The following is a 17037-nucleotide window of genomic DNA, read 5'->3' as shown; positions in this document are numbered from 1 at the left end:
ATTTTTGGAAAATGGGCGTAGCCACGCCCACTTATGGATACATGTGCATATCTTGGTAACCGCTGCACCAATTTTTTCCAAACTTGGCACAGTTGTTAGCCTTGCTAAAGCATACCAAATGGCCGAAAATTTCTAAAATCGAACAATAACCACGCCTACCTCCCATATAACGGTAATTTGGAGAAATACGAAATCTTCGATAAATCAATAAATATTAAAGATAATTTACTCAAAATTGATGCTTGCAACAATTCTTTACCAAGAAATACGTTTATGATAAAATTTTGGAAAATGGGCGTGGCACCGCCCACTTATGATCACATACATATATGTATCTCGGTAACCGTCCTACCAATTTGTACCAAACTCGGTATGGTTATTGTGCTTGCCACATAGAAGCAAAACGTTGAAAATTATTGGAATCAGATTCAAATTATGACCACTTTTCATATAACGGCAAATTTCAGAAATGCTTGAAACTTCAATATTTCGAAATTTAAGGACGCTAATTTACTCAAAATTTATACACACCGGCTTACCATGTAGTGGTAGCTTTCGCAAAGGTGAAAATCATATACTTAGTACCTGCGCCGGGTATTTAACGTTCGGCTCTGCCCGAACTTAGACTTTCTTACTTGTTATTAATTGTAATCGGCCTCCCTACAATATAAGTTTTCATACATACAAAGTCCATTAAATACTCCAATAAAAATTTGGTGGTTTTTTGAGAGAAAAAACGCGATTTTTCTGGGTTTTTAGTGGTTTTTCAAATTGAAAACTTGGCAACACTGGCGTCGTCGGTGAGTCTGGTCGCGCCGGTGAGTGGCGCTCAGATAATGTCGGTGAACGGCGCTCTGCTGTCGTAGGTAAGTGGCATCGGTGCAGTGTGACCACTTTGTGAGTAATTCCTCACAACGTGAGGAATTTAGGGTGCGCGTGAGTATTTTTTGAGGATCTTTATTTTGAAGAATTTTCTCTCCATATATTTGCAGACAACAAATGCAACCATGTTTTACACAAAAGAGTTGTTAAATCGATCTGCAAATTTTTGAACAAAAAGCTTTCCGGAGTTTTATAAAGAGCGAAATACACCACACAAGCGGCTTGTCAAACATTCTTCACACCTACTTTTCCCATTTCGCCATACACCATGCAAACATGACTCCTTCAAGTAAAGAATTTTAGTTTTCTTCCAGTTCACAATGTAAAAGAATTTGGTTTTCTTCAAGTTTTCTCTCTTGCGTCCTCATTCGGTTAAAATTACGGTGCGAATGAGGCGATTTTACCATACACAACGTAAGCGGTTTGATCAAACGTCAACATGGCGGCCAGAAAATCGAAAAAATTTAATCGAGTTAATTTTTTTTTCTATGGATATGTTTTCGAGATATTTGCAATTTACCGCTATTCAGGTTAAAACAAAAAGTGGTTCCACTTAATCACGTATATTTTACGAAAATCAAATCAAAGCTAATAAAATTCTCCATAAACTATATAAACATCAGTTTCATATAGGACTGATGGTTTCTGACAATTTAATTAATCATTACAGCTTTTTTTAATTTTTAATCAAAAAATGAAAAAAAATCAAACTTTAACAGAAGAAAAATTAAAAAAAAAACAGGTCCTGCACCAAATTTTTGAATTTGTGCTAACGCCTGTTCTGTTACAAAAAAAAATCAAGTTACTAATGAAGGAAAGCGAGGTATAATTAAAGAAGTAATGAGTGGTCAAATGAAAATACGCAAAGGTTTTTTGTATGAAAAATAAGCAGGAAAGAAGGTTACTCATACGCCACGTACACCTGAGTAACACGCTTTTATGCTCATATTTCATACAAAAAATTTTTGCGTATTTTCATTTGACTAGTTACTCATTACTTCTTTATTTATCCCTCGCTTTCCTTCATCATTAACTTGACTTTTTTTTTTGTAACGGAACAGGTTTTAACACAGATGCAAACATCTTTCACACAACCGTTATTTTTTAAGTTTTTCTTCTGTTAAAGTTTGATATTTTTAATTTTCTCATTAAAAATTAAATAAAAACCGGTAGGATTAATTAATTTGTCAGAAACTATCAGTTCTATCTTGAAGTGATGTACATATGGTTTATGGAGAATTTTATAAGCGTATCTAATTTTATGATTGTTAAATTGGTTCGTAAGATATACGTGATTAAGTGGACCCCTTTCTGTTAAGTTAACTCGATTTCCGGAATCACCGAGCAATTCTACATAGAAATTGGATAGTTACGTCTGGAGAACAAAAACCAAACTAAAATTTGTGAGCCAGTGTTAATTAATTAATTTTTAAGAATTTTCAATGATATTCAGTTAATTTTCTAACAAAACCCGTATAAACCCAAGTTTTAAACCTTGTAAAAGACTACAAAAAAGTGCAAAAAATGTTCACCAAAATTTCAAACTTTTTTCACATTGTTAGACTAAAATTGAATGGGCTATAAAAGTGTATACTCAAAAAAAATCTAACACTTCTGAGAAAAAAGTTTGAAATTTTAGTGAAAATTTGTTGAAGTTTTTTGTAGTTTTCTACAAAGTTTTAAGCTTGGGTTTATATGGGTTTCGTTAGACAATGAATGAACTGTAGTTTAATTGAAAGTTCCTAAAAAGAAATAAATAAACATGAGTGGGAATCAATATCACTTTGAAATGTGGGTGCTATTGTATTGGCCAATACTGCAGATAAAATTAAAAAAAAGGTATTTACTTGATACTGTTAGATTATCGTAATATTTTTCTGATCATTTGAACCTACCCATTATAAAAAGTCCCGTTACCTCTGTACAAAAAATTTCCTTAATTCGGATTTCAAGTTTCAAATTGAAACTGTATGGGAAATTCTTCTCTATTCTTGATTATGCTATATTTTTTGGTTATTATTGGTTGGGTCTTAGCCATCAATAATAAAAATAAAGAAGTAATTTTTAGCAAAAAAAACCGACTTAAACTCTCATATAAAAAAAATATATATCTATATCTCATGATCCACTGAACGGATCTTAACCAGATTAGTATGGGACCACCTCTGAGACACTACCTTTCCGATGCAAAAAGAATTCGAAGAAAGAAGAAAAGAAAAAGAATCGGTTGACGTGGTCCAAAGTAATGCACGGTGTCCTTGAACCAGATTCAACTGAATCGGTCTGGAACGATGAAATTTCCGATTAGACTATTTTTGGGGGTGTTCCTGAGTTAGAATACGTGAAGTTTAAAATCGTAGCAAGTGCCGTTTTTAAAAACGGTAACTTTTTCGATTTTCAGGTGGGTTCTCGATAAGGTTCTACACCTTTTCCAATAGTATTTCAGAAAAACACAAATGTATTTCCGAAAACTACCAATGATTTTCAGAAAAACTCAATTAATTTTCAGAAAAGGCCAAATGTGTTTCAGAAAACGTCAAATGATATTCAGAAAACCTCAATTGATTTTCAGAAAAGGCCAAAGGTGTTTCAGAAAACCTCAAATTATATTCAGAAAACCTCAATTGAAATTCAGAAAAGGCCGAATGAATTTCAGAAAACCCCAAATGTATTTCAGAAAACCCCAAATATATTTCAGAAAAACTCAAATGAAATTCAGAAAAGGCAAAATGTATTTCAGAAAACCCCAACTGTATTTCAGAAAAACACAATTGAAATTCAATACTTGGAAGAAATAATTCGCCAAGCGAAAGAAAACTTTACTACTGCGGATTGCGCTCGTGCTATCCAGCACTCATCGGCGTTTTTTTTTATGCTTTGGCCTTGTGGGATATGTCTGTTGGAATTTAAAACATTTCGTTTAAATCCTGTTTATCCTGTTTTACTCCATTACAAAAAGTGGGTGAGGGGTTAATCGGGATATGAATTTATAAGCCATTATGTTTTCAAAGCTCCCTCAACCACCAGAGGGAGTCTCGATTGTCTCTTATGCCGACGATTGCTCGATCATGGCGACTGGGAATGGAATTGATGACCTGTGTNGGATGCCTCTTGATGTCGCCTGAACACCACCTGCACGGCGAGGCGCAAATGCTCCCTGTAAAGGAGCATAATATAATGCTCTGCAAGCAGTTCCTGATCGGGAGCCACAGAAGTGGCCACCCAAGCAGACAGCTGCTTGCAGAGGAGCCCTCGCCTAGGCACGTCAGGAGGCATCTATATGAACTGACGGACGAAGTCCAGAGGTTCATTAAGCAACCTCTGGACCCGACAGCGTACAGACAGGCCCTGAACGGCATTCACAGGGACTCAGTCTCGAGTTATGTAGACTCTAGACCTGTGAATGCCGTTCTAGGCATACCACCCCTGGACATAGACGAGACGGAGCTTCATCTGCCTCGGGTGACACGCACAACACTTGCACAACTTCGCTCCGGTTACTGCAGCAGGTTGAACTCCTACCTGAGTAGGTTGAATGAGGATGTGCCGAGTGAGTGTCCGGCATGCGGAGAGACCCCACACGACTCGAAACATCTCTTCGCATGCCCGGAAAACCCGACAACCCTAACGGCCTTGTCCCTGTGGACAAACCCCACAGAAGCTGCAAGCTTCTTAGGGTTGCCGTTAGTGGAACTTGACGACAACGACTGAGATACCAACCGTCCTGGGCGGGGTTGTTGTAGCCGCTACAACAACAACAACAACAACAGGCGAGGATGTATTGTCGTTTGTTTTTGATCGAAGTTGGTCAAAAGCTTTGATATCCGGACATTAACCAACGAAAACGTAGACCACGAGGAATACACGCTCTTGCCGTTTTTAGGTCTGTTCGATCTGAGGAGCAACCACCAACATCAAGTTGCACTCAATCATTGTGTTACAACAAAGATAGCTCCTTGCTACGTGTGTCCGTATGCGATGAATGCAAATATATATATTCATATATAGCTATGCCGAGTGTAGGGTAAAAAAAATATTTATATATCTATATATATGTATATATATATATATAGTAACTAAGCAAGCAACGAAGGAACTAACAATATTACTGTCTTGTTTGTTTTGTACTTATTTTTCACTTGTTATATTTGGTTGTGTTGAGAATTTCGTGTATATTTCACCAACCAGGTTATCTATTCATAGTATAATATAAATCGATATACTGAAAAAGTGCACAGACATGCCGCAACTTTTTTTCTTTACAGAATGCCACTATAATCTCAAATGTATATGTAAATGAAAACATTTTTGCTTGATCCCACCTACTTCACAACTATATGTCTACGTATATAGTCAAAAACCCCTTTTTTGTATCCTTTCTACAAAAAAGTAAAATAAAATACTTAGAACCATAGTAAAAAAAATAAGATCACTTTGTATTTCCCAAATACCTGAACAAGAAGGTCCCATTGCAGTTTTTGATATATCTTTAAAGAAAACTGAGAAATAGCTTGGAAATATGAAATATTAAAACACGTTTTTCACTTTTGCGCAGACTCAAAGGAAAAAGTGACGACTTTAAGAGTATATTGCAGAAAAACGGTACATTTTAGGGAAAGTATTTGATTGCATAGAGATGTAGGATTTTATCTACTTTCATCTGGTACTATTTAAAAACTTCTTTGTACTTTGAAATTATTATTTTTTAATTAATCTCCAATATCGATATCCATTACCCCACTGTGCACCGTTATAATACAGTTAACGATCGTAATTCCCTTCGATCTTATGTATCTACTACCAAGATGGTTTCAACCAAGTGGCAGAAAACTCATTTTCTTAAAGCATCATGCATTTTTAACAATGCAGGTGAAGACTTCTACAGCAGGCTGCGCATTAGGAAAAATTTTTCACTAAAAGCCGTTTTACTAGAAATAAGTGCAATTATATAACACTTTCACTTTATTGTCTACTATAATTTACCGAAACATAATCGTTAGATAATCTAAAAATAGTAAATTTTGTTATTTTTTTCATCACAGATCGCGATCGTCACGGGTATAACAGGAAATAAATTATCGACAGCACCTAGGACATCGCTCGTGGGTCGATATCGATAGCTGATACTGATTCTTCCTATTTTAGAAATATGTTTTAATTCATAAGTATCTCTTCGCATTTATCAATGAAAATTAATTTCATAAATTTTCATTCATGACCACAAATTTAATGTTTTAATATTATATTTGATATGCCTTCGTTTCATTTCCTAGTGAAAATTGACAACTATTTGGAATTATTATCTATATTATACTCGTACAACAAATTAAATAAGATGAATGATTTTGTGCCAATGTGATACAAATCAACAATAATAGTCGTCATGATCAGTACACGAAAATAAAAAAATCATGATTGAGTTAAAAAATTAATCTAAATTCTTTAAGTTTAATACAGTTTGTTTCTAATATGTTGTATTCAGTTAGAAAAAGTATCAATTTACTATATAGTACAATCACATCTAATTTACAAAATATATATTTTTTTTTATATCAGTATGGAGATCTTTATAGATTTAATAAAGCTTTGTTTAAGTTTTTATTTATAGGCATGGAGTCTGGATGGTCTTGACCTTTTGCTTTAAAAACAAAATTATATATATAAAGTATATACATAACTGTTACAGTCAATTGTACGGTTTTTTGGCTTATTAACACGTTTGGGTTAAACTTTCGATCCATATACTATGTTTATTGAACTATAAACTCAAAATTCCTATTAAAGGACTTTTCGATTTATAGATTGGTTTTTTTTTATACTTAAGAGGTGATATTTAATTGATAAAATGAAAAAAAGCATGCGAAACAAAACACCTTAAGTAATGTTTTATAATCAAAAGAACTTATTAAACAATGACAAAAACAAAACTATTTACCTTTGTTTAACTGCAGATCTTAAACAGTCCATTTACATTACATACAATAAATGAACTTCATAAATTAAGAAATATTTTTATTTTTATATTTTTTTTTTTAGTTTGGTTGGTAGGAGCGAAAATTCATAAAAAGCCAGGTTGTTCCTCCGGTTTCTTAGCTACATTCGGTAAACATACAACAATCCTCGACGTAGTACTATCTGATAATAGTAGAGATTAAGCTCAAAATTGATACGTTCATGCGTTCGTGGGGTATATGGTTTTAAGAATATATTTTTAATATATTAAAATAAAGGGAAAGTATTCCTTTCATATTTGGCTTGGTTATTTAAATAAAGTACTTTCTTTGATAATGATCCATTGATTGATTGATGATGAATGACAGATCTTAAACAGTCCATTTACATTACATACAATAAATGAACTACATAAATTAAGAAATATTTTTATTTTTATATATTTTTTTTTAGTTTGGTTGGTAGGAGCGAAAATTCATAAAAAGCCAGGTTGTTCCTCCGGTTTCTTAGCTACATTCGGTAAACATACAACAATCCTCGACGTAGTACTATCTGATAATAGTAGAGATTAAGCTCAAAATTGATACGTTCATGCGTTCGTGGGGTATATGGTTTTAAGAATATATTTTTAATATATTAAAATAAAGGGAAAGTATTCCTTTCATATTTGGCTTGGTTATTTAAATAAAGTACTTTCTTTGATAATGATCCATTGATTTGTGGAGGTAAAATAAGAAGTTTTTGGTATCTTTAATTTTAATTTAATTTTTGATCTCGAAAATGTCGGGTTTTCAATGAATTTGTTGAACATTAAAGCGGTTAAAACTGCCGCTACAACAACAACACCAACAACTCTTTTGCCTTTGATTGGTTATGCTCAACGAAAAACCAATTTTAAGTAAAAAATTACGCACTGATCACGCGTTTTCTCAAGAAGATTTTTCAGCAATGATAAGCACCACATTGTCTTTTTACCTAGGATTCTTCTTCTGAAGAAGTAAAGAAGTATATTTTATACCCATAAATGTAAAATAAGTACCGCTCAACGACAATCACAAGAAAATTCACGCTTGTTATAAAATACGCGCAATTCAGTTACAGTTGTGAGCAGCCTTTTTTCTCGCATTTGGTAACTACCAATACTGTTTAATACCTTTCTTTTTATTCCTTTTTTTTATTCCAAATAAACATTTGAAAACCCCGTGCTTTAGGTCCAACCGCTCAAGAAGTTGTACCTTAATAAAAATTAGATTTTGTGCGAGTTGCACTAGAAATTTCTAGATTTTCTCGATTTCAGCAACTAAACTAGCCATTTAAACCGTTAGTTTTGTTTTGAATAACTATTTACTCATATTTACACATATACATAAGTAGTATTATCGAAGGTATAGAATCCACATTTGGCAGTGCAGCTGCTTTGTGGCGGCAACAATATGCCAGTACGCAAACTGTCCCCATCTCAAAAGATTTCCCCAAGTATCAAAAATGTCATGATTATGATTCCGTTGAAAATATTTTTATGCAGTTTTTTATGCTTTAACTCTTTAGTTCAGTGGTGCACTGCGTCGACAGAGCTACCAATACCAGAGCAACATTTTTGTCTTAGTATGCGTACACTAGCAACCCTGCAGTACGGGGGAGCGAGTATAGGACTGATGAATCGGTAGCTACCTGGTCAACTGCGTCAATTACCGACCGACTACTTGCAGTGTATTTCATCGATTACTTTTACAAGGCAAAGTCCAGGCGGTAGTCACCATCGGCTCTCTCTGCACTACCAGGAGCTAATAAAGTAGTCACTTGCGTGATTTATAGGCGCCCTCTGTCGTAGTTTTTCGCTCTTCTGCTTCCGACTGGTTCGACTCTGCACTACCATGTCACTACCGCGGGTTAATAGAGTAGCTACTTACCTAAGCGTCGGTGCAGTAGCGGTTCAAAAGTAGCATCAATCACGTAAATTTTAATATTTTTCCGATATATTTTGGTTTTCAGTTATAATAAACGTCTTCAGTTTTAATTACGGTGACCATTCGTACCGATTTTGGCGGAACAGTACCGATTTTGAGAAAATTGTCCCGCTGAATATTTATTAAAATTCGGAACGTAAGTGCCCCGATTTTTCATATTTGTACCGATTAAGTCCCGATTTTTCAGTGTTTTCTTTATTAATTTAATAAGAGTATCCTTGTACTGTGGCCCAAAAAGAATTTTTCTCACAAACATGGCAGCGCTTTCTTTATCACAAACGACATAGAATAAAAGTGAGTCATAACCAGCATCCTTCTATTCTGTAATCTTTGGTTATGTTTTGTTCTGTCAAACTGTCGTTATATTACAGTCCATCATTCTTGTCACAGTTTTTTTAAGGTTTTTGTAATGACTTCTTAAGTTTTTTTTTAATGAAACAATTCTAACTTGATTTTAGTGAAATTATAAAAAATAGTACTAATTCCCCTAAAAAATCATGGATATGGAAAATATAAGCTGTAGATACAGTAGCGAAAATATAAATAGGGAAAAGTCATTTAAGCATTCTTTGGCTATTCCCCTTTCGATTATTTAATATTTGTTCTCTTTTTTATGAAAGTGAAAGACTATGAGGTCAAAATTTCATAGTTTGAAATTTTGATTTACATGTGTTTTAGATGGTAAGTTATATTTTCATAAAAAATAATAAACATTTTTAAACAAAGCAAAGAGACAAAACTTGCTGAAGGGTCTTTTCCCTATTTACATTCTCGCCACCGTATATATATATGTGTGTATAAATTTTTTTGATAATTTTTCAAGTTTTTTCTCTTTGTTTTGTTTTAAATAAAACTGTATTAAAAGATGTTATGTCTTTCTATTCTAAAAACAAAATTGTATGTTTGGATTCGATGCTTTAGAAACGTCCCGATTTTTGCCCATACAAATGTAGTCACCGAAGGTATAATAAATTTTGTAATTACGGCGGAAAACCAGCACTTTTTTGGCGATGCAGTCTAATGTACATACAGTGAAACCCGCTTAAGTTGCGTTTGCCACACCCATGGCGCAATAAACAGGTGAAGTAATAAAACAGCCTTCTCGCTTTATTTTCTGACATTCGGCTGCCTTATAGTAAAATTTTAAAGGCAATTTTTCAAATAAGGCAGTGTCAAAATCTTTCTTCTCGTTCTAATTACTTCACCTGGTATAATTCCGTCATGGCCACACCCAACAAATTCTATTTATTGATCAATAATATTGTTGTAAATCCATAATGAAAATTATATTGAATTATAAAAAATTAATTTATTTGTTCCCGAAAAGAATATTTTCATTTCTACAGCTCACAAAGATGAATGAATAACAAAAAGATAATTTTTGAAAAATCATTGAACAGTAAAATGTAAAAGTAAAAGTGAATTATGTTTTACGAAGTAAAGTGCTTTTATATCAAAGTGTTTCACCACAATATTGAAGATATAACGAAGATTTCACTTAAATGTACTGCTTTTATATGGTAAGTCTCAAAAGATTTAACGTTAAATCCCGTCAGAGGGCTAAATCTGCATTAAATCTCATAATGGGCTCGATATGTACGATGACCATCCGTCCAGTATTATACGTCAATTGTCCTGGTAATTTATTTACTTCATACGGGACGCCAAATGTTCTGTATTTCTTTTAATGTCCCTTATTTGTCCCGGTATTTTGGCGCCCTAATAACTCATAAAAAGTACATGCCTATGAAACAGTTTTTATTTTTAAATCTGGACGCTTGTGATTCGAATCGAGGACCACATATGCAGATGGTTACTGAAGTTATAATTTTGCGTATAAAAACTGGGTATTTGTGAGTTTGAATCGAGATTAAAAGTCAATGATAGTTGTTCAAATTTTTAAAGAAATTTCACTAGTATTTAGCCTTTCAAAGGTTTTTTATTTCAACGCATTTGACGTTGAATATTCTGTGTTGCGCGAAGAATATTTAACAGGTAGCAGCAGTAGAGCAGCTGATTTTACTTTTGTCCAGATTTTCCCCGTTAAGTTGTCATTTTTGTTAAAATTTTTCTCTAAAATTTTAAATTTCGTCTACGTATTTGGATTTCAAAACCAGTAAGGAAATGCGCCCAGCTTGCTGTTTTTTTCGGGTTCAATTACTTGTCCAATGTGCCGTGGTATGGAGGCAATTTTCAAATTTTGTGAAGGGAAACTACGCCAAAAAACATTTTACTAAATGTATGAGGTATACAATGAGAATGTTTTAAAAGTAAATAAGTTCCCAAAGGAAGGAAAGTGGTTCGAAGGTTCGCTTTGTAATTCGTCTCGTTCCGGATGCTACTCACTGCATTGTGCTTGGCCGATATCGGAGTCTGAAAATAATCCGTTCGATTGTTTTCCTGCGTATTCATGTTTGTAACAAATTTTGCGGATAAAAATCCCGAGCACAAAGTACAAAGTTATGGAAAAATTTTCGACAAATGTGCGATGTTACAACTGTATATATAGGTTAAAGTGGTCCAAAAATGTATGTAAAAAAATAAGGTCGCATTTTTAATGCCGCCACCCCCTAGGATTGTTCTATACCGACAAAAAATATACCCCAATTTTTTTTATTTTGAAATAAAAAAAAATTTAGGGAGTGCTCAAAGCGCTCAAAGTTTTCAATGTACTTTATATGGAGAAAAAACAACTTTTCTTAGAAATAGTGTAGAATTCCTGAAAATCAATATTTTTCGATCGAAAAACTTTGCTTATTTTGAGGAGATTCCCAGTAATAATACCTACTTGTTCCTTTAACAATTTTTTCATGGTAACCATATTTTATAGGTCATAGAAAATGCAATGGTGGGACCGATAGAAAATCTTTAATCATAAAAAAATGGTTAAATAAACAATTGGATATCAATATTTGAAGTCTCCTGAAGAGAACTACAGTTTTATGATTGAAAAATATTGACTTTCAAGAGTTTTATACCATTTTTACGAAATTTTGTTTTTTCCCCATATAAAATACATGGAAAACTTTGAGCGCTGTGAGCACTCCCTAAATATTTTTTGATTTCAAAATAAACAAGTAAGAAAGTCTAAGTTCGGGCGGAGCCGAACATTAAATACCCGGCGCAAGTATTAAATATATGTATTTCACCTTTCTGCAAGCTACCGCTACATGGTAAGCCGGGGTGTATCAATTTTGAGTAAGTTAGCGTCCTTGAATTTCGAAATATTGAAATTTCAAGCATTTCTGAAATTTATTGTTATATGAAAAGCGGCCGTAATTTTAGGCCGATTTCAATAATTTTCAACGCTTTGCTTTTATGTGGCAAGCACAATAACCATACCGAGTTTGGTACTAATTGNGACGGACAGACAGTCACCGCTTAATCGATTTCTCTTTTCATCCTGATCATTTATGTATACATTTGTCTATATCTATCTCGATTCGTTTTGCCTGTTACAAACAACCGTTATGTGAACAAAGTTATAATACCCGCACAAGTGCGCTCGGGTATAAAAAATAGGGGTATATTTATTTTCGGTTCAGAATAATCCAAGGGGGTGGCGGCATTAAAATTCCGCCTTTATTATTTTGGACCACTCTAATATAGGTGCTGCTTTCACAAAAGATCGAATCGAAAAATATATGTCAAATAACGATGCTGCTTCAGAGCTGATAAATCTTTGAAAATTGAAAAAGGTTTTAAAATCCTCTAGCCTTTGTGGAAAAAAGCAAAAAAAAATGTGTGTCCCGTATTCGGCTGCCATAAATATGGTCCCCGTATCGATATGTGAAAATTACGTGATTAATGGAAAAATATGTAACTCACGCACGCTTTCGCCAGCAAACATTTGAGTTACGCACGATCATGGAAGTTTCGTGATTTTTCTCTCAAAATCACTCACGCTCACGCTTGAAAAAGCGTGACACGACAAGTCACGTAGAAAATCACTTCACCACCTCTGTAACACACCACACTTCTAATACACACACACAGTTATGCATACTTTGCACTGCACTGCATAGCATGCCATTTTTACGTATAAATCAAAAACGAACAGAATTCGACATATGTAAAGCTTAAATTAGTCGAGAACGCAGATCGTATACTTAAATGCAGTCTGTATATGCAGAATTTTGTCGATTACTGGAGCCCTCAGTGTTGCTTACTACACTGTTGCCACTCATCAATGCCTTTTCATAAACTTACCCTTTCAACTAAAATTTTTAATTTTTAAATATAAACTACTTAGTTTTCAACAAAAACCTTATTCAATAGTAAATTTCATATATTTTAAACATATTTTGAATAGGAACTCATAACTTTTTTACCATCTGTAAAACTGACGAAGTGGCAACCATCTAAAGAAGGAGAAATCAGCTGACACGGAAAAATCTAAATTCCGCAGATTTCTGCGCTACGGGCTACAACTACAGAAAAATTCTGCCGTGTTGAGTTTTCATTTACATGGCGCTTTGGTAAGACAGATCGTGTCAGCTGACTTGGGTTTACGTACCGGTAGGTTTACGTTCTTGACTAATTTCAGCATAATGCAAAGCCCATTTGACAGATTCCTTATGTGACAACTCTCGTGCAATGCCAAGTATGCATAACTGAGCCCTAATAATTTTGATTTGATAAGGGCGCTGCTACGCAGACGATCATATGATCCCTGGTCACCAATTGTTGTTGCTTTCACTGCACAACGAAAAAATTGAGAGCGAGTGAGAGAACTGAATCGCATGACCAATCGGTTCAAATTTGACCAGCCCGCCGAGACCGAATCACCGATCAAAAAAGGGTTGGGTTGTGAATACAATTTACTATTAGTTCCTTTTAGTAGCGAAATGGAGTATTTTTCACACTATTTCTCCTTTTAGTATTAGAATCGTAAATTTTTGCTGCAGATGTGTACAAAGTAGTACATATGTATGTATGTGGAATAAAAAACTGAATGCTAGCAAGCCTTATTTTGTTTGCTTTTGACATGTTTTTATACCAGCGATGGGCAGAGAGAGCTTTTACTTTGCACGCGCCCATACAAAACGTGTAGAAATCTCAAATGAGCTTTGCACGCGGGCAAGGCGGTACCCATCGCCGTTTTATACACATACAGTATTGGTCAATACAGTAGCACCCCCATTTCAAAGTTGTATTGTTTCCCACTCATGTTTATTTATTTATTTTAAGCAATTTCAATTAAAATACGGTTTACTCTCTAACAAAAGCCATATAAACCCAAGTTTAAGACTTTGTAGAAAACTACAAAAATATTCAACAAATTTTCACCTAAATTTAAAACTTTTTCCTCAGAAGGGTCAGAATTTTTTTGAGTACGCAGTTTTATAGCCCATTCAATTTAAGCATATTTTAATTAATTGTTAGCATAAGGTATAGATATATGGAAGCAAATGCGACAAAAAAATTCTACAGTCAACGGTTATTTTTAGCCACTTGAAACTTGCATATTTTGTTAGACTAACATTGAATTGGCTATAAAACTGCGTACTAAGGCATCCAATCCCGGACCATTTTGTGAATCCTACGATTTCGGGATCTTAAATTGGAAATCCCGGGATATTTCGGGATATTATTACCATTAATTAAAATATGCTAACAAACTACTTTTGTGGTCTTGCTTTAGCGCGAATACTAGAACCAGAAATTAATTTTTGTTTTTAAGCAAAGAAATGAGTAGGCCACTTGCAAAGTGCGCTATGTAAATTTTTTCGATTTTTAGTTTTTGGTGGTTAACGTATCAGGATTTAAAGTAGTTTCATGTCCACTAACAATACAGTGTAAAGTCCTTATATATTCTGAAAAAAATAGCATCAAATGTTAGCTACTCTAGCAAAAGTTGCTATAATACTTACTGTATGTATATATACACTTTCAAAAGCAGCTATAATATTTATTGTACGTATTTATACAAGTTCAAAAGTATCCATCTTCTGATGAACTTAGAAAACTGCAAGAAAACGTGGTAGTTTCGGTGCCTAGTGGAAGACGTCTTAAAAAAGAAGCAGACCAACCTTCATGGAAGAAAGAACGCGAAAGGCTTAAAAAAGCTGGCTATATAAAACTTACTGTTTCAAAACTCGCTATATTTAATTTCTATATATAAAATTTGCCGCTGTGGTGTAGTGGTAAGCAGTGCGCGCTTTCACTCCGCAGCACCTGGGTTCAAACCCTGGTGAAAGCAACATCGCAAACATATAGAAAAAAGGTTTTTTCTTAACAGCGGTCGTCCCTCGGCAGGCAATGGCAAACCTCCGAGTGTATTTCTGCCATGAAAAACAGCTTCTCATAAAAATACAATCGCCGTTCGGAGTCGGCGTAAAACTGTAGGTCCCTCCGCTTTGTGTGACAACATCAAGGCGAACGCCACAAATCGGGGGAGAAGCTCGGCCAAACACTAAAATATGTGTAAGCGCCAATCTATTATTATTATTATTATTATATAAAATTTGCAAAAACTACCACACTGCGATTCTGATTTTTAATGTTATTAGGCTCTTATTTATCCAAATTTTTAGATAATAAAAAGAAATATACAATTTGGATGTTACTTGTTGTTGTAGACGTTTTTTTTAATTTATGGCTTTACTATTATAAAATCACATAACGCTATTTGCAAGTGGACTATCCAAATATAAATGTCTTTATTTTATATCAGTTTAAAAAGCTAATTATAAACTGAATAAACTAAAAACTATGGAATTGAAATTCACTCATATAGCAGTCACAGTCATTTTTACAAAAAGTAAAAAATAAGAGATCATCTTAACACTTACATATAGTATCTGTACATATACACATGGTGTAGTAATTTAGTATGCCACAACATATATACCTATACAAGTCGGACAAATTTCGTAAAAAAAATTCGTAATGTCTCCGATTCGCTTAAAATTTTTTATGGGTTCTATACATGAAATAAGCTAACACGTATTCGAGGATTTTTTTTCTTTTAATTTTTTCGTGATTCTGACCACCATGTACTTCTTCAAATCGTTATATCTCAGGCTCTACTTATCGTAGAGACTTCATCTTAACATTGTTTTGAAGATAATGAAACGGGCTTAACATTTGTACATGACGGTTATGATTGGTCTGAAGTTAACTTAGCTATTAACAGTTAAACTTTTTAAGTTGATCCCGAATCCCGGTACTAGATGCCTTACTGCGTACTCAAAAAAATTCTAACACTTCCGAGAAAAAAGGTTGAAATTTAGGTGAAAATTTGTTGAAATTTTTTGTAGTCCTTTACAAAGTTTAAAACTTGGGTTTATATGGGTTTTGTAAGAGAATGAACTGTATTTTAATTCTTAAAAATTAATAATTAAACATAAGTGGCAAACAATATCCCTTTGAGATGGGGGTGCTATAGATATGACCAATACTGTACATATACCGTTTCTTATTTTTTTCGTCATATCATAACATATATGTAAAAAGTCGTAAAATAATAGGCCAAAGAAATACAACTGAGCCAAAGAAATACGCTGGTCGTTTGACCCCCTGCATAACAGCATGTTGGCCAAAGAGCGTAAGAATGGAAAAATGAGAGAAAAAGTGCCGTGAGCAGGGTGTTAAACCGACACAACGCTTGGAAAAAGTTTTGGCCGATTTAATTTACGGAAATAAAAACAAAGCTAAGAGTTTGTATTAGAATTAAATATAAACTGGTGTTTATTCAAATATAGATATCGGTGTTAATATATATGCATATATTTTGTTTGTATAGGTTAACTTTGATCGATACAGGAACACAGTGGCTGGAAAGCGTCCTCATGACTTCACTCTCGGAAAACAAGTAAGTAAACCGTTCTTGTTTTTTGTTACGGTTGCCGGTCGAACTGTTTAATTATCGAAGGGATATTTTAACATAGTGAACAAGACCATAAACAGTTCGACAGCAGACATTGGCAAAGGGTGCTGTTTTTGTGACTTTAAGCCTACTCCCGTTAAAAACGAGGGATGAATAATGTGACCAACTATTTCATAGCTCAAAGAAGTACAGGCTAGGTTGGGTGGGTTGAGTTAACACCGGGAGCCGATTACCATGCGGCTAATTTCGGTCCCTGAGAGCTCAGTGTTAGTTCTGAAGAGTAAGCCAAAATGCTTTAATATTAGCCTTGCGAAGGTTGGACTCCAAAAGAAAGTGTGAAGATGATTCCACTTCATCTTCCTCATGACAGCTGATACAAAAGGGATCAGTTGAAACTCCATCACT

At 34.1% G+C, this 17037-nt stretch overlaps 1 protein-coding gene across 3 annotated transcripts in view; it reads left to right on the top strand.

Annotated features, from left to right (window-relative positions):
• Positions 1–16615, top strand: part of LOC108365614 (uncharacterized) — a 19625-nt gene extending 3010 nt beyond the window's left edge. The window contains exon 3 of one of the 3 annotated variants that reach the window (XM_017619685.1): positions 16549–16615. In XM_017619685.1, the coding sequence (XP_017475174.1) occupies positions 16549–16553 (5 nt within the window). In that variant the 3' untranslated portion in view covers positions 16554–16615. Of the gene's footprint in view, positions 1–5924; positions 7153–16548 lie in introns of those variants that run through there. The other 2 variants (XM_017619684.1, XM_017619683.1) reach the window with 2 other exon arrangements.
• Positions 16616–17037: the final 422 nt, after the last annotated feature.

Source organism: Rhagoletis zephyria, unplaced genomic scaffold (genome assembly GCF_001687245.7).
Source record: "Rhagoletis zephyria isolate East Lansing unplaced genomic scaffold, Rhagoletis_zephyria_1.1 Rzeph_scaffold_01935, whole genome shotgun sequence".
Classification (NCBI taxonomy): domain Eukaryota; kingdom Metazoa; phylum Arthropoda; class Insecta; order Diptera; family Tephritidae; genus Rhagoletis; species Rhagoletis zephyria.
Note: the sequence above shows the minus strand (reverse complement) of the source record. Positions and strands in the feature narration are given on the sequence as shown.